The following is a 22,472-nucleotide window of genomic DNA, read 5'->3' as shown; positions in this document are numbered from 1 at the left end:
CCTGAGTTGAGCAAATGGGTGTGGAGCAGAGATGGTATTCAGCCGGTTTGGACCGGTTTGGGTGAACCAGTAGCGGAGATCGCAGTGGGCCTGCCCACCTGCCCCGGTGCTATACCGTCCTATTTAGGCATGTTTTTGAGGCTGGGTGCATGCGTGGAAGGTGCGCATGTACGCAAAGCGAGCATACATGCGGGTGGTGAACCGGTGGTAACAAAATGTGAAACCCACTGCTGGTGTGGAGCCTTCTTGGAACTGCTGAAAGGACTTATGTTGTAGGCCAGGGGTCAGCAACCTGCGGCTCTGGAGCCGCATGTGGCTCTTTCACCCCTCTGCTGCTCCCTGTCACTCAAAATATGCATCACCACCGCCAATGTGCGACACCCGCCGGCACACGATTTATTGAGCTTTTCAACCCTTGGTATGCCAACCATGGATAAATCCATGAAAAGAAAAGTTTCAGAAGAAAACAGAACGTTTAATTCAACTACATACGCTAGTTTTGTGGCCGCTCAAGAAATAGTCAGGCACGGGAAGGGTTTTGTGGCTCCCGGTGTTTTCTTTTCTGTGGGAAACGGGTCCAAATGGCTCTTTGAGTGTTTAAGGTTGCAGACCCCTGTTGTAGGCTGAAAGGACTGTGCTGTGTTCTACAACAGAGTCCTTTCAGCAGTTCCAAGAAAGCTCCACACCCATTTGCACTAGTCAGGAGACCCCGAGGACACAGATAGACTTCCAAGTGGCCTCAACGACTCTCTAAAAGGATGCAAATGACCAGCTGTCTGCAAGGAATATAAATCCTTCCATTCCCCACCATCCAGTCAGAGCTGAAGAAGCTTCTTGGATGAGAAGCGAAACACCTTCAAAAGAGAAAACCAGAAAGTCCAGTTGCCTCTTGAAAAAAAGCACTTTGGGGACATTGATATTGCTATTTAAACCAGTATGTTTGCTTAGCGGTCCTGTTTATAAGAGACAGAATTTGGCACATTTTTGTTTAATGCTCTGCTGTTCGGGGATACTGAGACAGAAAGGGGTTGCCGAAGGACAATGTCTTATTATTCTGCACCTTTCATCTTCGCTTTGCTTTTGGCACCTCGGTCCCTTTAATCATCAGCTCTGTCCCTGCCTTCGCAACTCTTCTGTTTTTTTTATGGCTTCCAAGATATTAGCAATCTGTCATCTTCTCCTTTTTCTCACTAGAAGGTTTGTACCCTCTTAAGGTGATGATAAACAATGGTTTGATGATTGTTGTTTGAGGGCTGTTGTTTGTAGAATGTGAAAATAATAAGCTCTACGCTCTGCTTCACTGCTGGGATTCGGGTTTTTTTTTTTTCCCTCCCGGTTTGATCATTTTAATCATTTTGTGGATTTGACATTTGTCGCTATTCCATTAAGTAAAATAGTTTTGAGTTTTGAGCAGAGCATAAACAACGGTGATCTAGTCTAAAGGATCTAGATGCAGGCCAAGAGCGAATGGGATTCTTTGAGGTTGGGAGAAGAAGAAAAGTATTTAATTTACCGATAATATTACTATTTTTGGTTTTGTCCGCAATTCCTCATTAGGAAGAGAAATCCAGCTTTGATTCCACTAGAATTTGCAATATCTAGAGGAATCAAACCTGAGAAAATTTCAAAAAAGTACAGAATGTCCCAGGAGCTGCAGTTCTACAGAGGAATGATTGAGTTCTTTCATTTGTATTTCTATAACTGTCTGGTTTGGTACAGCAACCAAATAGGAGAGGTTCAGACTCCAGTACTGTGCACAAGCCAGAAAGAGGGCTGAGAAAGTATCTATAGACCCCTCACATGGTTGTGAAGTCGTGTCCGACGCATCGCGACCTCATGGACAATGTTCTTCCAGGCCTTCCTGTCCTCTACCATCCCCCAGAGTTAAACTTACGCCGACTGCTTCAGTGACTCCATCCAGACACCTCGTTCTCTGCTGTCCCCTTCTTCTTTTGCCCTCCATCGTTCCCAGCGTTAGGCTCTTCTCCAGTGAGTCCTTCCTTCTCATTAGGTGGCCAAAGTATTTGAGTTTCCTCTTCAGGATCTGGCCTTCTAAAGAGCAGTCAGGGTTGATCTCCTCTAGGACTGACCGGTTGGATCGCCTTGCAGTCCAAGGGACTCGCAGGAGTCTTCTCCAGCACCAGAGTTCAAAGGCCTCAATTTCTCAGCCTTCCTTATGGTCCAACTTTCACAGCCATCCATTGCAACTGGGAAAACCATAGCCTTGACTATACGTGCTTTTGTTGGCAGGGTGATGTCTCTGCTTTTTAGTAAGCTGTGTAGATTTGCCATAGCTTTCCTCCCCAGGAGCAAGCGTCTTTTAATTTCTTGGCTGCAGTCCCCATTTGCGGTGATCTTGGAGCCCAGGAAAATAAAATCTGTCACTACCTCCATTTCTTCCCCATCTATTTGCCAGGAATTGAGAGGGCCAGGAGCCATGATCTTAGTTTTCTTAATGTTGAGTTTCAAGCCAACTTTTGCACTCATCCGGGACATAAACTGTTTCAATTTCTCCCCTCAGGATGCTGATATATTGTTTTTATTATTTTGCATGCCAAAACAACTAGCAATAGCAATAACACTTAGACTTATATACTGCTTCACAGTGCTTTACAGCCCTCTCTAAGCAGTTTACAGAGTCAACATTATTGCCCCTAACAATCTGGGTCCTCATTTTACCAATCTCGGAAGGATGGAAGGCTGAATCAATCTTGAGCCGGTCAGGATTGAACTCCTGGAATAGGACAGTGCTGTGAGAATTAGATGTTCAGCAGAGTGATGGCACAAGAGAAAAAACGGTTTCTGTATCTAGCATCAAGAGCCATGGTGGCACAGTGGTGAGAATGCAGTACTGCAGGGCTAACTCGTTGCTCACATCTAAGGATTTTTACCAGGGGTGGGTTCTACTTACCTTTACTACTGGTTTGCAACAGGATTATGTGTGTGTGTTTGTTTCGCTCGCGCGAGCGCCTTACTTTGGCACATGCACAGATTGCCGATGATGACATCCAGGGTGGTGGGCGGGGTCTTCCACTGGTTTACTACTGGTTCTTGCGAACCGGTCTGAACCAGGGGCAACCCACCACTGATATTTATCCATGTTGTATGACTGTATTACTATTATCCTTCTCATCTTTTCTTCTACCTTCTTCTACCTTCCTACTTTTATCTTATGATTATCTTATGATTATGATTATATTACTGTGTTGTTTGTAGGAACACTGAGAATTTATGCACCAGAGACAAATTTCTTGTGTGTCCAATCACACTTGGCCAATAAAGTCTCCTGTCCCGTCCTGTCCCTATCCTATCCCTATCCTATCCTATCCTATCCTATCCTATCCTATCCTATCCTATCCTATCCTATCCTATCCTATCCTATCCTACCCTATCCTTCACTACTCCCTCTCCCTATTTCTGCTTTGCTCTGCTTTGCTCTGCTCTACCCTCCCCTCACTCTACTCTAAATCTACCCCGCCCCACTCCCTTCCCTTCCCTTCCACTCCACTCCACTCCACTCCACTCCACTCCACTCCACTCCACTCCACTCCACTCCACTCCAGTCTATTCCATTCTGTTCTATTTCTATTCTATTCTGATTTCCTATCCTATCCTATCCTATCCTATCCTATCCTATCCTATCCTATCCTATCCTATCCTATCCTATCCTATCCTACCCTATCCTTCACTACTCCCACTCCCTCTTTCTGCTTTGCTCTGCTTTGCTCTGCTCTACCCTCCCCTCACTCTACTCTAACTCTACCCCACCCCACTCCCTTCCCTTCCCTTCCCTTCCACTCCACTCCAGTTTATTCTATTCTGTTCTATTTCTATTCTATTCTGATATCCTATCCTTTCCTTTCCTTTCCTTTCCTATCCTATCCTATCCTATCCTATCCTATCCTATCCTATCCTATCCTATCCTATCCTATCCTATCCTATCCTATCCTTCACTACTCCCACTCCCTCTTTCTGCTTTGCTCTGCTCTGCTCTACCCTCCCCTCACTCTACTCTACTCTAACTCTATCCCACCCCCTCCCCTCCCCTCCCCTCCCCTCCCCTCCCCTCCCCTCCCCTTCCCTTCCCTTCCCTTCCCTTCCCTTCCCTTCCCTTCCATTCCATTCCATTCCATTCCATTCTATTCTATTCTATTCCGGATTAAAGACTCTCCTCCAGGCTTCTAACTCATGGGAAGGTAAACCAACTTGTGTCTAAAAACTGAATGAAACAAAGTAACAAAAAATAAATCAAAAGTTCACATTGTGTGTGTGTGTGTAAAAACTAAACACATCTGGTTTTCAGCCCTATTGCTTCATAAGAACAAGCCCTTCAAGCGTTGACTGCAGCAGGATTAACGGAATCAGCTCTGCTCTATCGGCCACATACACGACATCTTCAAAGACCACTGCAGATGTGATCTAGAACACAGGGGTGACTTTATCGTAGCTCTGATAAAGCTGAGAGATACCTGATCCCTCCCCATCCTCCTGACACTCCACAGATTATGCTTGCTGCAATGTGTCTCAAGGGTCGATGAATTTAGACAGGAGCTTATTAAGAGGAGAGAGAGAGAGAGGGAGGGAGGGAGGGAGAGGGGGAGAGGGAGAGGGAGGGAGGAGGAGAGAGGGAGGGCAGGAGAGAGAGGGAGGGGGAGAGAGGGAGAGGGAGAGAGCGAAAAAGAGAGAGAGAGAGAAAGAAAGAAAGAAAACCAGGAAAAGATTAGCCCGTCTTCAGTTTTCTTTCTCTCTTTTTTCTCACATGAGCGCATGAACTTTCCTCACATACAGATTGGCAGAAGTGTGTGTTTTTAAAGCACCTGCTGTTCACCGCCTAGATGGAATGATTGGTCTTGGATCTTTCAACAAATCATGCCAAAGAAAAACCTTGTTTATTCGAAAAGCGTAAGAAGCTTTTGGTGGATGGGGGACAGAAATGCTGTTTTTTGCATGTCGGGATGTCTCCCGTGCTGATGGGGTCATCCTAAATAGGCTAGAGAAATACGGGCTGGAAGGAAGCATGTTTGTTGTATGCATGCATGCATGCATGTATATATGTATGCATTTGTTTATTTATTTATTTTTTAAAAAAAACTTCTCTTTTTACCACACTGTCATCCCTTAATTCAGGGTAGAGTCAAGGTGACTGGATGGAGCTTAGCATTTATTGGCCGGCTGCCCTTCCTGACACCACTCAGAGTTCACAGCAGATATTTTTTCTTTGCACCCTAGGAGAGAAACATTAGCCGCTACCTAGGATTGAACTCTCAATCCTGCCTTTATTTATTTTTTTTGCAAGTAACTCAAGGCGGTGGATATATCTGACATACTTTCCTCCTTCTACTTTTTCCAAAACAACAACCGTGTCAGGTTGGTTGGGCTGAGAGAGAAAGTGACTTTCCGAGTCACCCAGTTGGACTTCATACCTAAGGTGGGACTAGAACTCACAGTCTCCTGGTGATTGGCCCAGTTGGAGTTCATACCTAAGGCGGGACTAGAACTCATAATTTTCTGGTGATTGGCTCAGAATCACTCAGCTGGATTTCCTGCCTAAAGTGGAACTAGAACTCGTCATCTCCTGGTGATTGGTCCAGAGTCATCCAGTTAGATTTCATACCTAAGGCGGGACTAGAACTCTCAATCTCCTGATGATTGGCCCAGAGTTGGATTTCATGTCTAAGACGGGACTAGAACTCACAGTCTCCTGGTGATTGGCCCAAAGTCACTCAGTTGGATTTCATACCTAAGGCGGGACTAGAACTCTCAATCTCCTGATGATTGGCCCAGAGTTGGATTTCATGTCTAAGACGGGACTAGAACTCACATTCTCCTGGTGATTGGCCCAAAGTCACTCAGTTGGATTTCATACCTAAGGCGGGACTAGAACTCTCAATCTCCTGATGATTGGCCCAGAGTTGGATTTCATGTCTAAGACGGGACTAGAACTCACATTCTCCTGGTGATTGGCCCAAAGTCAACCGATTCATTCTCTGTTGACTTCAGAAACCCGAGCAGATTAGATTTCCTCCCTCCCTCCTTCTCTCCTTCCATAATGTTTTTGAATTTTCTAATTTAGTCCTCAGCCTTGATATATTCAAGAGTCTTCCAGTGAAATACTGAGAAGGTAGCTCAAATCAAACCAGACATGTTTGTCTTTTTTTGGGGGGGGGTAATCTTGGTCTTTTTTCCATTTTCAGTAAATGACAAACCTTGAGCCTGGGGAGATTCGAACCTGCAGTAATTGCAGGCAGCTGAATGTTAATAACAGGCTATTAGTCTGCTGCGCCACCAGGCTCAGTTTTGACTTTCACATTAACACATTAATTTTCATGATGCCATCTCTACAATTCCAAACAACATGAATGTAATTTTCCTTGGTAACTTCCTTTTATTTCCATTTCCTATTCGTGTTCTTTTTGATTTTTCAGCTTTCCATTAAGTTTTGCAGGCTATCACACTGATTTCTTCCGCTTCTTCCATTTTTCACCCCTTAATATATTTTTTAAGTAGATTAGCGTTCCGGTCTGTCGCTTAAAAGTGGATTTTATAAAACAAATGGGGAAAAATTGACAAGATTTCCACTTTTGCCATCTCAACATATTTCATTGACTTAATCCATTTAGATAGATAGATAGATAGATAGATAGATAGATAGATAGATAGATAGATAGATAGATAGATAGATAGATAGATAGAGATATAGATATTTGTTTTCTGAGGTTTTCGCAGGTATTTGTATGTAGGTCTTTGGTTATTCGGGTTTTCTCCCGCGTAAAATTGGAAGTGTCTTGCCAAGACACTTCCAATTTTACGCGGGAGAAAACCCGAATAACCAAAGACTTACACACACACACACACACACACACACACACACACACACACACACACATATATCCATCCAATTTATAACCAACTCTGAGCAGCTCCCAGTATGGAGCCTCTTTTCTTGCTTACCCTAGATTTTAAAATAAATTGCACAAGACTATAAATATAAATTGTAAGTCAGGCATCCTTCTTGCCAGGATGGAAACTAAGCAAGGAGAGAAGCAATTTAGAACTAGGGAGAAATTTCCTGACAGTGAGAACCTGTGGTGGTATTCAGCCGGTTCTATTCGGTTCGGGCAAACTGGTAGCGGCGGCTGCAGGAAGCTCCGCCCACCCACCCGGACCTCATCACGTCCTGTTTTTGATGCTCTGCGTATGCGCGGAGGTGGCACGTGCGAAGCGAGCGCATGGGCACATGCTCACATTTGCGAACCAGTAGCGGAGGTAAGTTAATACCACCCCTGGTGGTTAACCAGTGGAACGACTTGCCTCCAGAAGTTGTGGGTGCTCCAACGCTGGAGGTTTTTAAGAAGAGATTGGACAACCATTTGTCTGAAATGGTACAGGGTCTCCTGTTTGAGCAGGGGGCTGGACTAGAAGACCTCCAAGGTCCCTTCCAACTCTGTTATTCTGTTCAGCTCTATTATCCTGTTAAGAATCTTTTTTTAAAAAAATGGAAATTATCCTTTTTTTTTCTTTGTTGTTTCATTTTCTGTAACTTTCTGTAAAAATCTGAAGCAGACTTTTAAAATTTCCTCCAATGAAATTCCTTTTTAAAAATACAACTAGCATTGTAGCATAGAACTTTAAGCCGATCGGTCGTACCTTTTTAAGTGCTGTCGTAACTTTGAACAGTTGCTAAACAGGGCAGTTGTTAAGTGAAGACTACTTGTACTATTTTTAAGATAGGATTAGCGAATAGAAAGGGGACACGGTGGCTCAGTGGCTAAGATGCTGAACTTGTCGATCGAAAGGGTCGGCAGTTCAGTGGTTCGAATCCCTACTGCCATGTAACGGGGTGAGCTCCCGTTACTTGTCCCAGCTTCTGCCAACCTAGCAGTTCGAAAGCAGGTAAAAAATGCAAGTAGAAAAATAGGGACCACCTTTGGTGGGAAGGTAACAGCGTTCCGTGCGCTTTCGGCGTTGAGTCATGCCGGCCACATGACCACGGAGACGTCTTCGGACAGCGCTGGCTCTTCGGCTTTGAAACAGAGATGAGTACCGCCCCCTAGAGTCGGGAACGACTAGCACATATGTGCAAGGGGAACCTTTACCTTTACCTAGTGAATAGAAACAATTCTCTTCTCCCTGTCACCAGTCAGAATTAGTTCACCTTGTGTAGGAAGACAGTCATAGCCTGGGAGGTGGAGTTAAGAGAGGAATCAGCTCAGAGTCATTATGTTCCCACAAGCAGCCTAAATCCAATCCCTCTTGAATGCCGTTAATTCTTATCTAGTGCCAATTTAGTGCCGGCTGCTAGTTGACTATATTCTTGTGTATTGGTGTTCTGATCCAGCTCCCCAAACACGACAAACCCTCTGAAGTTAACTCAGAGATTCCTTGATTAGGAGCGCCAGCAGCCCCGGCAAAAAGTTTCTCCCTTACAGCAGGCTAACAAGTCTGTCCAGCAGGGAGATGAATAGTTGTCTGCCACACCTACTCATCTCTGCCCCCTGCCTTTTATCCCCAGAGTTAGGGTGGGACTTTGTAGCAGTGGTGGCTCTTCCGTCCCAAGGATCGGCCCATAGATTTCCACTGCTCTCCTCTCCTCTGCCTTCTGTGCATCCACGTGTCAGGCACAGGACCCAGCTGTTCCTCCTCTTCCTCATCAGCCACCTCCAGACCTGGGGGCTGTTGGCTCTCCATCTGAGGGCTGACGGATGGTCCAGGCTCCGCCTCTGTCTCTCTCTCTGACAGTTCCATTCACTCTTCCCCCTCGGAGCTCTCAGGTTGCCTTGCTGCGGACCTTGACTCCCACGTCTCCTCTCCATCTGATTTGGCTTCTGGAGGGGCCCGCGGCTGACAGGCCACAAAAATAGGAGTGAGCTGTAAATCAACTTAACTAGAATTTAATGTGATTCTTTGAGCCTCACAGCATGCTGTAAAGGTTTTTTTTTCTTTATAAGGGCACTTTATGTACAGGTAGTCCTCGACTTACAACAATTCATTTCGTGACCTTTCAAAGTTACGACGGCACTGAAAAAAGTGACTTACGACACTTGTTCACACGTAAGAGCTTTGCAGCATCCCCATGGTCATGTGAACAAAATTCAGATGCTTGACAACTGGTTCATATTTATGACGGTTGCAGTCATGCGATCAGCTTTTGCGACATGCACAGTCAATGAGATTTAATTAATAAACCATGTGACTAACTTAACAACTGCGATGCTTCACTTAACAACTGTGGCAACAAAGGTTGTCAGATGTGGCAAAAACTCACTTAACCAACGTCTCACTTAGCGACAGAAATTTTGGGCTCAATTGTGGTCGTAAGTCGAGGACTACCGTGTTTCCCTGAAAATAAGACCCTGTTTTATATTTTTTTTTGAACCCTGAAATAAGCGCTTGGCCTTATTGCCATGCGCTCAAAAGCCCAATTGGGCTTATTATCACGGGATGTCTTATTTTGGGGAAAACAGGGTACCTGTAAGGTGCATCTTGTAGGTTTGGTAATGAAACCTACCAAGGTTTGGTAGCAGTGGTGAAATCCAAATTTTTTTACTACCGGTCCTGTGGCTTGATGGGCATGGCATGGCTTGGTGGGCGTGGCAGGGGAAGGATACTGCAAAATCTCCATTCCCCCCCCACTTCAGGGGGAAGAATATTGCAAAATCTCCATTCCCACCCCATCCTGGGGCCAGACAGAAGTGGTATTTGCTGGTTCTCTGAACTGCTCAAAATTTCCGCTACCTCTTCTCCAGAACCTGTCAGAACCTGCTGGATTTCACCCCTTTTTGGTAGCAGCTTGTAGGAATATGGGAAGGGTATCTTTCACCACAACATTATGTACATTATACATCGTGGAGGCAACAATTTATTGTTTGGCATATATTGGAGCCTTTTCCAATGGATATGCCTATTTTTAGTTTTCATTCAGTAATGATGAGCAATGCATTATTCATGTACTCATATAATATTTATGAAAAGTTTAATGCAATATTTTTAAGGAAAATGGCCCTTTAAAAAGTCTAGGCACTATGGAATAACAATTTTTATGTCAGCAGCTTCTGCTCCTATTCAGACATAATGTATTTTTCAACAGGTCCATCGTATATACCGATTTTAAGTTTTTTAAAAAATCAGTAACTTCTGTCTCCATTACATCAAATACCATTGTTCTGTTTTTTTCAAAAAAACCAACATATTATTTCTCTTTTACCAACAGACATTCAAGAATTCTATGAAGTGACCCTACTGAACTCTCAGAAAAGTTGCCAGCAAAAAATAGAAGAAGCCAATCAGGTTGCAGAAAAGTGGGAAAAGACACCGTCTCTAGGAACGGATAATGAAAATCAGCCCAAAACATCAGAGGTATCACTTTTAAAGATTTGACTTGCCTTTGTCTCTGTCTCTGTCTCTGTCTCTCTCTCTCTCTCTCTGTCCCTCTCTCTGTCTCTCTGTCTCTCTCTGTCTCTCTCTGTCTCTCTCTCTGTCTCACTCTGTCTCTCTGTCTCTCTCTGTCTCTGTCTCTCTCTCTGTCTCTCTGTCTCTGTCTCTGTCTCTGTCTCTGTCTCTGTCCCTGTCTCTCTCTGTCTCTGTCTCTCTCTCTCACACACACACACAGAGGGAGAGTAAAACCAATATACCAGTGGCAAAATCTGAACTGGTTTGCCACCGGTTTGCTGGTCGCACATGCACGCTTGCACCAAATGCATGCACATTGCACACCAAAAGGAGGCTTGGGAAGGTAAGTAGAACAGCGAGGGGCGGGGGGAATCAGCTGTGCTGCGTGATTTAGATTCACTAGAAAACAGGATTTCCTTCTTTCTAGCGATTTTAAATTGCATGGCACAGCTGATCGTTGGAAATACTGGTTCAGAGGAACCGGTAGCTTTATTTTACTATTATCTATCTATCTATCTATCTATCTATCTATCTATCTATCTATCTATCTATCCATCCATCTATTATCTATCTATCCATTCATCCATCCATCCATTATCTATCTATCCATCCAGCATCCAGCCATCTATTATCCATCCATCTATTATCTATCTATCCATCCATCCATCTATTATCCATTCATCTATCCATCTATCCATCTATCCATCCATCCATCCATCTATCCATCCATCTATTATCTATCCATCTATCCATCTATTATCTATCTATCCATCCATCCATCCATCCATCTATTATCTATCCATCTATCCATTATCTATCTATCCATCCATCCATTATCTATCCATCTATCCATCTATCCATCTATCCATCTATCCATCTATCCATCCATCCATCCATCCATCCATCATCTATCCATCCATCCATCCATCCATCCATCCATTATCTATCCATTCATCCATCGATCTATTATCTATCTACCTATCTATCCATCCATCCATCCATCCATCCATCCATCCATTCATCTATTATCTATCCATCTATGCCTTGTTTTGTTTCTAGGGTGAAACAATATTCTACACCCGTACAGAACCTCTGTTTCCCGAAATGTTATTTTCTTTCTTTGGTGTTCTTCCACCAGCCAAATGGAACATCTTGCTTTAAAACAAGGACAGTTTTCAGTTTTCCGCTGTGGCGTATTTTGCATTACTCCATTCGCTAAATGTTTTTATTATTGATTTTGGGGTGGTTATGATGATCAAGATTTTTTTTTTAAAATTATATTTCTGGAAGCCATTTTGAGTGCCTTATTTTGAACTTGGAAACGGTGGATCTATATCCCATAATGACTGCATAACTGATGGGTGAATAGAATCAATATTTTGTACATCCTCCCCAAAAGGGGGGGAGGGGAGAGCTTACCTTTGTTTCTGTAGCCACAGAATGGATGGTAATGGAAGCCGAAGGATTTAGCCATGTTTCATTATTTAAGGCTCATTGGCGGCATTGGTTGAGTTTCAGTTCTGCTTTCCAACCAGGGTTAGAATAGAATAACAGAATTGAAGGGATCTTGGAGGTCTTCTAATCCAACCCCCTGCTCAGGCAGGAAACCCTAAATGGTTATCCAATCTCTTCTTAAAAACTTCCAGTGTTGGAGCAGCCACAACTTCTGGAGGCAAGTTGTTCCACTGGTTAATTGTTTTAACTGTCAGGAAATTTCTCCTTAGTTCTAGGTTGCTTCTCTCCTTGATTAGTTTCCACCCATTGCTTCTTGTCCTGCCCTCAGGGGCTTTGGAGAATAGCTTGACTCCCTCTTTGTGGCAGCCCCTGAGATATTGGAACACTGCTATCATGTCTCCTCTAGTCCTTCTTTTCATTAAACTAGACATACCCAGTTCCTGCAACCGTTCTTCATACGTTTTGGCCTCCAGTCCCCTAATCATCTTTGTTGCCCTTCTCTGCACTCTACATCTTTCTTACATTGTGGCGACCAAAACTGGATGCCGTATTCCAAGTGTGGCCTTCCCAAGGCCTTATAAAGTGGTATTAATGCTTCATGTGATGTTGATTATATCCCTCTGTTTATGCAGCCTAGAACTCTGTTGGCTTTTTTGGCAGCTGCTGCACACAGCTGGCTCATATTTAAATGGTTGTCCATCTCCAAATGGTTGTCCAATGGTTCTTAAAAAAGACTTGTGTGATGGATGTTACCACATCTGCGGGAGCTGCATTAGTTGCCAGTTTGCTTCTGGGTGCTGTCCAAGGTGCTGGTTGTTACCTTTAAAGCCCTTCATGGTTTGGGACCAGGTTATCTGAGGGACCATCTCTTTCCGGTCACATCAGCTAGAGTGGGAAGGCAAGGAATGTTGTGGGTCCCGTCCCTTAAGGAAGCACATCTTGCGGGACCCAGAAGAAGAGACTTGTCTTGGTGTATTCGGGTCTTTTCCCGTGTAAGATTGAGAGTATCTTGGCGATGTTTCGACAAGGTTCCACTCGTCATCTTCAGGCTGGTGTCTTCGGCTTCGTGCATGTGCGAGTAAAGCGTGATCGGAGATGCCGTCTCTCTATAAATACTGGTGGGGAGGTGGGGAGTCCTGGCTTTGTTGTTGTAAGCGGGTTGGTTGGCTGTGTTGTTATATCTTGATTAATTGATGGAGTTGATGTTTGCAGATTAGTCGGCTGTTTCGTAACATCCTGTGTGGGCGAGGTCCTAGCTGTGTGCCCATTAGGCTTTTGTGTTGTAACGACCTGGGTAATGGGCCCTGTGGTAGCATCCTGAGCTCCAGTGTTGTGACATCCTGAGTCCTGAGCTGCAACATCCTGGGTAGTTGGCTGTGTTGTAACATCCTGAGTTTTAGTGTTGTATTATCCTGAGTTCTATGATGTCTTGAGCAGATGGCTGTGATGCAACATCCCGGGCTTTGGTTTGGCTCCGAGTCTGAGGTCTTGTCATGTGCTCATGGCATGTGTTAGTTTGCTTTGTGTGGGGATCGGAGGGGGGCGCAGCAGCTGGTGATGCCGCCGCGGTCCAGCTCCTGGACGGTGGCTGCATTTCGTCTATGGGATGGGATTGAGTTTGAATCTGGTGAGGATGATTGATGGTGGCGTCATGTGTTATCCTGGGTCTGGTGTCAATGTTTGTGGCTGGGGCTCGTTTGTTGACTAGGGCTCGTTTGCAGATGTCTGGTAGGCGGGAGGTATTGTCACGTTTATTCATGTTATGGGGGTGTTTCTCTATTTCGATGGCTTCTATGCAAAATCTGCCCAGCCACATACATTGTACAAAGCAATAGGAGAATAAATGCACGCATCGCAGAACACAAGAACGCAGTCAGAAAAAGAAGAAAAAACTTCCTCCCTTTTCCACCACCTTAAAACAACAGGACATGAAATTGATTTTGAAGGAACCAAATTAATCTCCAAAACTGAACACTTCAACAAGAGAATAATTACGGAAGCCATTGAAATAGAGAAACACCCCTGCTTCAAACTCTATTATTCTATGAACATCTATGAACTTCTAGGTGTGGCTTTCAGAGAAAAATTAAACGAATTCACGGAACAAACGATTATCAGGTTTCTTATCATCCAGATAACCAAAGCCAGCTTTGATATTTGTTCAGTCTTGATATGAACTTTTTCCCTCATTCTCAATGTTCTTGCAGACAGAGTCCCCTTAATTCTTGTCATTAATCAGCAGAAACCTTGGCACATTTGGAGGACTGCTATAATATATGCCTGGCAGTTGGGGTTTTTTTTGTTTTGTTTTTTTGTTCAAGAGGTGGATTCTTGCATTTTTCAGCAGCCTAGCAGAATTCAAAGATAGCCCTAAGGGAGCCATTTAGGGGGGGAAGTTATTAAGACATAAATTATGACTGCTGAGTAGGCACTCTTTAAATATAAGCAATTCCAGTTTTTCGCAGAGTGCACCGCAAGCCATTTGAGAAGAAGTCTGCCCAATCTTCTTAGATGCCGATTAGGGGTGAAATGCTCCCGGTTCGGACCGGATCACTTGATCCGGTAGCGATGGAGGCGGGTGGTTCGGAGAACCGGTAGCAAAAATCCCTGCCCCGCCCCCTTTGTCCAGCTGAGCCGCGCAATCATCAGAGATCTTTTTTTTATATTTTTAAAAGCATTTTTTTTCTACAACCTCTTTGCCCCAAAAAATGCTTTTAAAAGTAAAAAAAAAAAAAGCCTCTGATGATCGCGCGGCTCAGCTGGGATCATCAGAGGCTTTTAAAAGCATTTTTTCTACAACCTCTTTGCCCCAAAAAATGCTTTTAAAAGTTAAAAAAAAAAGCCTCTGATGATCGCGCGGCTCACCTGGGGTCATCAGAGGCTTTTAAAAGCATTTTTTCTACAACCTCTTTGCCCAAAAAAATGCTTTTAAAACTTAAAAAAAAAGCCTCTGATGATCGTGCGGCTCAGCTGGGATCATCAGAGGCTTATAGAAAAAATGTTTTTAAAAGGAAAAAAAACCTCTGCCGATCAGGCAAGTCAGCTGGGATCGTCAGAGGCTTTAAAAGCATTTCTTTTACAACCTCTTCAGCCAAAGAGGTTGTAGAAAAAATGGTTTTAAAAGTAAAAAAAAAAAAAAAGCTGACCACGCCCACCCAGTCATATTACCCCCACCACCAAGCCACGCCCACAGAACCAGTAGTAACAAATTTTACATTTCACCACTGATGCCGCTGGTTTAGGAACTGCTTCTACCTGTGTCTCCCTAGTTGTAAGAAAAGGGATGGAGTGAAAAGGGGAATCAGCCTAGACTCCCTACATAGCCACAAGAGAACTAAGTCCAACCTTCCTTGAGTGCTGTTGACCCTTATTTAACACTAACTAGGTGACTGTTGAACATCTTCCTCTGCATTGCCTTGAATAGCAATAAGCAAGTTTAATTGAACCTTACATGTAGACCTGGTCAATCAAACTATCAGAATAGAGCTGGAAGGGACTTTGGAAGTCTTCTAGTCCAACCCCCTGCTCAAGCATTTCAGACAAGTGGCTGTCCAGTCTTTTCTTAAAAACCTGCAATGATGAAGCACCCACGACTTCTGGTGGCAAGCTGTTCCACTGGTGAATTGTCCTCACTGTTAGGAAGTTTCTCCTCGGTTCCAAGTTGTTTCTCTCCTTGATTAGTTTCCATCCGTTGTTTCTTGTCCTGAGCTACAGGTAAGAAGAAGAAGAAGAATGGGAGGGGAGATGAGGAAGAGGAAGAAGAAGAGGAAAAAGGAGGAGGAGGAGGAGGAGAAGAGGGGGAGGAAGAGGAAGAAGAAGAGGAAAAAGGAGGAAGAGGCGAAGAAGAAGAAGAAGAAGAAGAAGAAGAAGAAGAAGAAGAAGAAGAAGAAGAAGAAGAAGAAGAAGAAGAAGAAGCAGAAGAAGAAGAGGGGGAGGGGAGGAAGAGGAAGGAGGAGGAGGAGGAGAAGAAGAAGAAGAGGAGGAGGAGGAAGAGGAGGGGGAGTGGGAGGAGGAGAGGGGGAGGAAGAGGAAGAAGAAGAGGAAAAAGGAGGAGGAGGAGGAGGAGAATAGGGGGAGGAAGAGGAAGAAGAAGAGGAGAAAGGAGGAGGAGGCGAAGAAGAAGAAGAAGAAGAAGAAGAAGAAGGAAAAGGAAAAGAGGGGGAGGGGAGGAAGAGGAAGGAGGAGGAGAAGAAGAAGAGGAGGAAGAGGAGGGGGAGGAGGAGGAGAGGGGGAGGAAGAGGAAGAGAAAGAGGAAGAAGGAGGGGGAGGAAAGAAAGAAAGAAAGAAAGAAAGAAAGGATTGTTTGTATAAATGAATTTAAGTTTGGAAAAGTTTCTTAGCTTTTCAGTAGGAAACTAAATAAAACCAGAAAGAGTACTACATTCTTTGCGTTTAGCAGCAATAACTTCTCAGTTGTCGACCTTCTATCGAGGTGACTGTTCTTTCATTAAAGGTCTCCTGTCACTTTCACTTTCAACCTCTCCTTTCATCAGGTGAGGCTCCAGAGTGCCATATTTTGAGCGGGAAACGTTCCTGCCCTTTTATTCAGGGAAAAAAATGAGGTGAAATGAAACGGGGCCTGTTGCAGCCAGTCTCTGCTACGGAGCTGCAAATAGCAGGCCTGGCTAAGATTGTATTACCACCCAGATAACGTCTTTATTTGCCGCTATCACTTCAGCCACACATTTAAGGAGAATTTTTTTGGTCACCCGTCAGTTTCAAGGGACATTTAGGCCGCAGAGTTAGACTGATTTAGCAGCAATGCCTCAGAAACATGCCTGAATAAATTTTTCTCCTTAAGACAAAGGATAAAAAGATGTCCTTCACTCCATTTTCCATCTAAAAATGAAATAGCTGTACAGTAACTTTTGTTCGGTTACTTAGAGAGGAACGTGTGGGAAGCCCGCCCCCCCAGAAGAATGAAATATTTTGGGAAATATTTAAAAGGCCGAATATTATATGTCCCCAAAGGGAGAAATGGAGAAACACGCTCTTAAAGAAAAGGAAGCAGCCCCCAGTCTTTCTTAATAGCCCACAGCAGATGCCAGCACTTAAGGAGATAAAGAGCTTATTGACACTATCTAGATGGCTCTATTCATAAGCAAAGCAAATACTGCAGGCAGAAATCCATTCAAGGCAGGATATTTCGAAACTCCTTGCAGCAAAGTTTGACAGCTAACAAAGGCAGAATGGTGGGATTAGAACAAGCAGCCTCTCACCCAAGATCCAGCACAGGCCGAAAGCTGATCGTCGGAAATACCGGTTCTACCGGTTCGCCTGAACCGATAGCATTTTTTATGCTACTGGTCCGAACCGGTAGCATTTCACCCCTCTCTCACACACACACACACACACACACACACACACACACACACACACACCCCAGCATTTCAGGACCTGTATAAAACCCTGGCACTCATCTAGCTAGTTGTTCAGCTGACCCAGAACTGCATGCTGTCTTTGTGGTTCTCTTCAGCAATAAACCTTCTTTCTAATCAGCCTCCCTGTTGTTTCCAGCGTCTTTCAGTCCCAGCTTGGAACTGAACCGGATGGATTTTCCTTCCAACGTGCGCTTAGAGAGAGCTGGGAGACAAGTTTTTAATTTATTGCTTTCACCGCCTTTTTTTCTTTGATGTGTGGACTGATCAGCTAGCAAAACAACAAGGTGGTATCATTTTACTTGACACTTTTGGAAGCACAGGGAAAACATTTCTAATTAATTTAATTCTCGCCAAAATCAGGGCTCAGGGCGAAGTTGCTCTTCCTGTCTAATACAGGATTGGGATAAATAAATACCCGGGCAACTCTAGGTTATCAGTTAGTATAATATAAAAAAATGGATCAAATAATCTTTTCCTTCCAACTCTGTTAATCTGTTCAATCTGTTAATTTCATCTGGTCCATTGAGATCTTCTAGCAGATAGCTAGAAGATCTCAGAGCAACTTTCCCTCATTGACATGCCAGAAAAATTAATATAGAGAGGAAAATGACCTCTGAACTACAAAGGTGCCTTTTTTGGGGGGAAGTTTAAGGAAGTTTGAGTAAAAGATTCCACCCCACCCCGCCGTTTGTTATTTTTACTCGAGGAACTTAGTTTCAGCTTGACTGTCACTTATCTACCGGAGAACCTGATTTTCAGTCCGTGGTGGATTCTGTTAAAGTTTAAGAGAAGATGGAGATATTTTTATAAGGAATAAAATATGGTTTGATAGAAAACTTCCCACAACGGAGACTTGGGTTGTCAGCTCTTCTTTCCAAAGCTTGTTGATGCTTAACTGCGTCTGAGAGTCCCACGTATCGGCTGCCTTCCCTTTCCAAAACAGATGTGTTGTTGTTGTTCAAGTGTCCTCACCACTCTCAGTGACCCCTCAACAGTGCCGACCAGAACTCTTCCAGAGGATCTCTTGGGAAAAGAGGCTAAAATTAGTAGTCCTCGGTTGATCCTCCTCCTCGCCTCTTGCTTTTGCAGTTTCTTTCTGTATTTGTGTCAGAAGCACCTTCAAATTGTAGGCATGCAACGTTCAACACTGAGCAAGTAAAATAGGTATGAAGTAGATCATAGAAATATAGCACATGTAAAAGTATGCAAAATAATTAGGATTAAAACTACATGACATTTGCCATCTATCCATCTATCTCTATAATTATCTATCTATCTATCTATCTATCTATCTATCTATCTATCTATCTATCATCTATATCTATCTATCTATCTCTATCTGTCTCTATCTATCTATCTTTCTATCTCTATCTATCTATCTATCTATCTATCTCTATTATCTATCTATCTATCATCTCTCTCTCTCTCTCTGTATATATATTCTCTCTCTCTCTATTTATCTATCTATCACCTATATCTATCTATCTATCTATCTATCACCTATATCTATCTATCTATCTATCACCTATCTCTCTCTAGATCTATCTATCTGTCCGTCTGTCTGTCTGTCTGTCTGTCTGTCTATCTATCTATCTATCTATCTATCTATCTATCTATCTATCTATCTCTGTCTATCTATCTATCTATCTATCTATCTATCTATCTATCTATCTATCTGTCTGTCTATCTCTATTATCTATCTATCTATCATCTCTCTCTCTCTCTGTATATATATTCTCTCTCTCTCTATTTATCTATCTATCACCTATATCTATCTATCTATCTATCTATCTATCTATCTATCTATCTATCTATCTATCACCTATATCTATCTATCACCTATCTCTCTCTATATCTATCTATCATCTATCTATCTATCTATCTATCTATCTATCTATCTATCTATCTATCTATCTATCTATCTATCATCTATCTATCTATCTATCTATCTATCTATCTATCTCTGTCTATTTATCTATCTATCTATATCTACCTACCTACCTACCTACCTACCTACCTACCTACCTACCTACCTATCTATCTATCTATCTATCTATCTATCATCTATATCTATCTATCTATTTATATATACTGTATATATAGATTTTTATGTTCTGCCATTGTTGCTGTATTTTTCTTTATGAGGATAACTGATACATAAACATTAGTTGCTGTAAATGTGTTTCCCTGCAGATTTCCTATAGGTAGGTAATGCATCCATGGAGGGGAGAGAAAGCTGTGGCTTATTTATTGCTCCTAATAACGTCAATATTTTAACTGCTTAGAAAAGTAAACAGGGTGACTGTGTTAAAAATGACTTTTTTTTAGCGGCTATTATTTTAAAGGCAATGCATAATCTCAGTAGGATCGGGGTGCTTAACTGGTTCTTCTCTAAGAATCTTAGAGTCATTTGTCTTACTTACACACCTATCACCCCTGATCATTTTCCAAATCTAAGCCATTACGTACGAAATTTCCATTCGACGACAGAGTTTTCCATTGTGGTTACCTGGCTAAGAGCATACTGAGATTCAGCCTGTCACATTTTTCTGCTAAAACAACTTTAAAGAGTTTTGTTCAGGGGTGAAAACCAGCAGGTTCTGACAGGTTCTGGAGAACCGGTAGCAGAAATTTTGAGCAGTTCGAAGAACTGGTAGCGGAAATTTTGAGGAGTTTGGAGAACCGGCAAATACCACCTCTGGCTGGCCCCAGAGTGGGGTGGGAATGGAGATTTTGCAATATCATTCCCCTAGGAGTGGGGAGGGAATGGGGATTTTGCAGTATCCTTCCCCTGGATGGGGTGGGAGTGGAGATTTTGCAGTATCCTTCCCCTGCCATGCTCATCAAGCCAAGCCCACCAAGCCACACCCACAGAACCGGTCGTAAAAAAATTTGAATTTCACCATTGCTTTAATTTCTTTGATCTGCTACCTCTTATACCTTTCCTGTGGTCTCCCTAATGTTGTTTACCCTGAATGGAAATATGTGTTGGCTTATTCATTACGTTTATTTGATCAACTGATAATGTGCCATCAATATGATATCAACTGTTAGTGTCCCCATAGATAGATTTTTTTCCAGATGCTCCATCTCCAACTTCATCCTTCAGGTCTTCTAAGTATACCCAATGTGGCCATAAGTGAGGACTGCTGGTTTTTCCTTTCCTTTCCTTTCCTTTCCTTTCCTTTCCTTTCCTTTCCTTTCCTTTCCTTTCCTTTCCTTTCCTTTCCTTACCTTACCTTACCTTACCTTACCTTTCCCTTTCCTTTCCTTTCCTTTCCTTTCCTTTCCTTTCCTTTCCTTTCCTTTCCTTTCCTTTCCTTTCCTTTCCTTTCCTTTCCTTACCTTTCCCTTCCCTTTCCTTTCCTTTCCTTTCCTTTCCTTTCCTTTCCTTTCCTTTCCTTACCTTACCTTACCTTACCTTACCTTTCCCTTTCCTTTCCTTTCCTTTCCTTTCCTTTCCTTTCCTTTCCTTTCCTTTCCTTTCCTTTCCTTTCCTTTCCTTTCCTTTCCTTTCCTCTCCTCTCCTCTCCTCTCCTCTCCTCTTCCTGTTTTCCTCCTGTCTTCTTCCTCTCTTCCCTCTGCATTCTGGACCGATTCAAGCTTCTTTAAAGGCAATTTCATATAGACATACAGATATCCTTACACACCTCTGTAGATACTACTGAAAGAAGCCTGAAGTGAGATTCATAACATTGAACTAGATGGCTGTGGGAGACCTGATCCATTCCAGGTTGCTTCCCACATTGACCAAAAACAATTATTCCTTCCTTTAATTTCTGTTAAAAGATGGTACAAAATAAGTAGGAATATATCTTTACTGCATCAGATAGGATAGCCCACCTGTGTCTCTTTGCTCATGGCATTTTTCGAAAAGCTATGCCGTTCCGGCTTCTGATATTCCACGAAGATATTCCATTTCTTTTGGTTCCTCAGTTAATTTAGGGAGATGAATATTTAAATATCATTAGGCTTTCTTTCTTCTGGCTCATTTTCTCTCTTTCAACCTAAGCGTGTCGAGGTGAGTTCGCTTTAAATCAAATGGATTTAAAATCATTCCGTTGAATGATTTAAATCATGATTTATTCACCGAATGGAAATCAGAGGCTCAAAGCAGCAAGTCAGGACATGAGTTCGGTTGAAACCAGAAATGTTCTTTGGGTATAATTTCTAGTAAAAAGTTCATTCTTGTTGTTTGATCTAACTTGATTACATATTATTTAGCAGGGAAAAGAGAGGTAGGTTTTATTTTTAGAAGATCCATGCCATAAAAATAATCATTTCATCTTTTTTTTCCCCGATTCGTTTTCATCAAGAAAATGATTGATTATCTCTTTTAGAAACAGATTTGTGGGGTCATTAGGAGTCAAAACAGCTCTAGTTCAGTTAATTGTGGTGAATAGGAGCCTGGTGGTGCGGCAGACTAAAGCACTGTTATTAACACCAGCTGCCTGCAATTACTGCAAGTTCAAATCTCGCCAGGCTCAAGGTTGACTCAGCCTTCCATCCTTTCTAAGGTAGGTAAAATGAGGACCCAGATTGTGGGGGCAATAAGCTGACTTTGTATAAATATACAAAAGTATGAAGGCTATTGCTTAACGCACTGTAAGCCGCTCTGAGTCTCCCGAGAAGGGCGGCATATAAATCAAATTTTTTTAAAAAATGTTATTCATGCTGTACTAGGAAAAATGCCATCCCCAGCTTTAAAACAGTACTAACAGTAAAAAAAATAGATTATTATATTACAAAAGAAAAAAAAGAAAAAAAAAACAAGCATGCACTTGTTTTGAATTAACTATTATATTTATATAGCTTTTTTTAAAAAATGAATTTAATAAAAGTTGAGTAAACAAACCCAAGAGGTTGGACAGGTATTTAATTCAGTCTTTAGCTCCTTTATTCAGACTAGAAAAGAAAAAACTAACTTTCCAGCTTTTTCAGGTCCCAAAGAGTTTTTCATTTTTGAATGAACTCATTTAAAAAAAACAAAATATCAGCAACAACCAATTTTCTCTGTACCAGTATAAGTTGCTGCTTTCAAAATTTAGACTTCAGTGATCTCTGACTTCAGCGAACCGGCTGAGCCTGAGAAAGTTCCCACACTTCAAGGTCATATTATGAGAACTTTTCGAACGGCGCAGACTGTTTCCCAAAGCACAAAGAATGCGTTGGATTGGTGGACGATGGACGATGGACGGTGGATGGCCTAAAGGGGGAAAGGGGGATTTACCTATGCTGCTTTCGGTG

The 22,472-nt window shown here is 42.7% G+C and overlaps 1 protein-coding gene across 15 annotated transcripts in view; it reads left to right on the top strand.

Moving 5' to 3' along the window:
- Positions 1 to 22,472, top strand: part of DLG2 (discs large MAGUK scaffold protein 2) — a 1,136,581-nt gene that overhangs the window by 116,308 nt on the left and 997,801 nt on the right. For all 15 annotated transcript variants that reach the window (XM_087895794.1, XM_087895787.1, XM_087895810.1 and 12 more), the window contains one exon: positions 10,211 to 10,356. In XM_087895794.1, the coding sequence (XP_087751920.1) occupies positions 10,211 to 10,356 (146 nt within the window). The remainder of the gene's footprint in view (positions 1 to 10,210; positions 10,357 to 22,472) is intronic.

The sequence above is a fragment of the Pantherophis guttatus genome, chromosome 5 (genome assembly GCF_059756535.1).
Source record: "Pantherophis guttatus breed Tessera chromosome 5, ASM5975653v1, whole genome shotgun sequence".
NCBI classification, from domain to species: domain Eukaryota; kingdom Metazoa; phylum Chordata; class Lepidosauria; order Squamata; family Colubridae; genus Pantherophis; species Pantherophis guttatus.
This window is presented reverse-complemented; position numbering and strand designations above follow the sequence as displayed.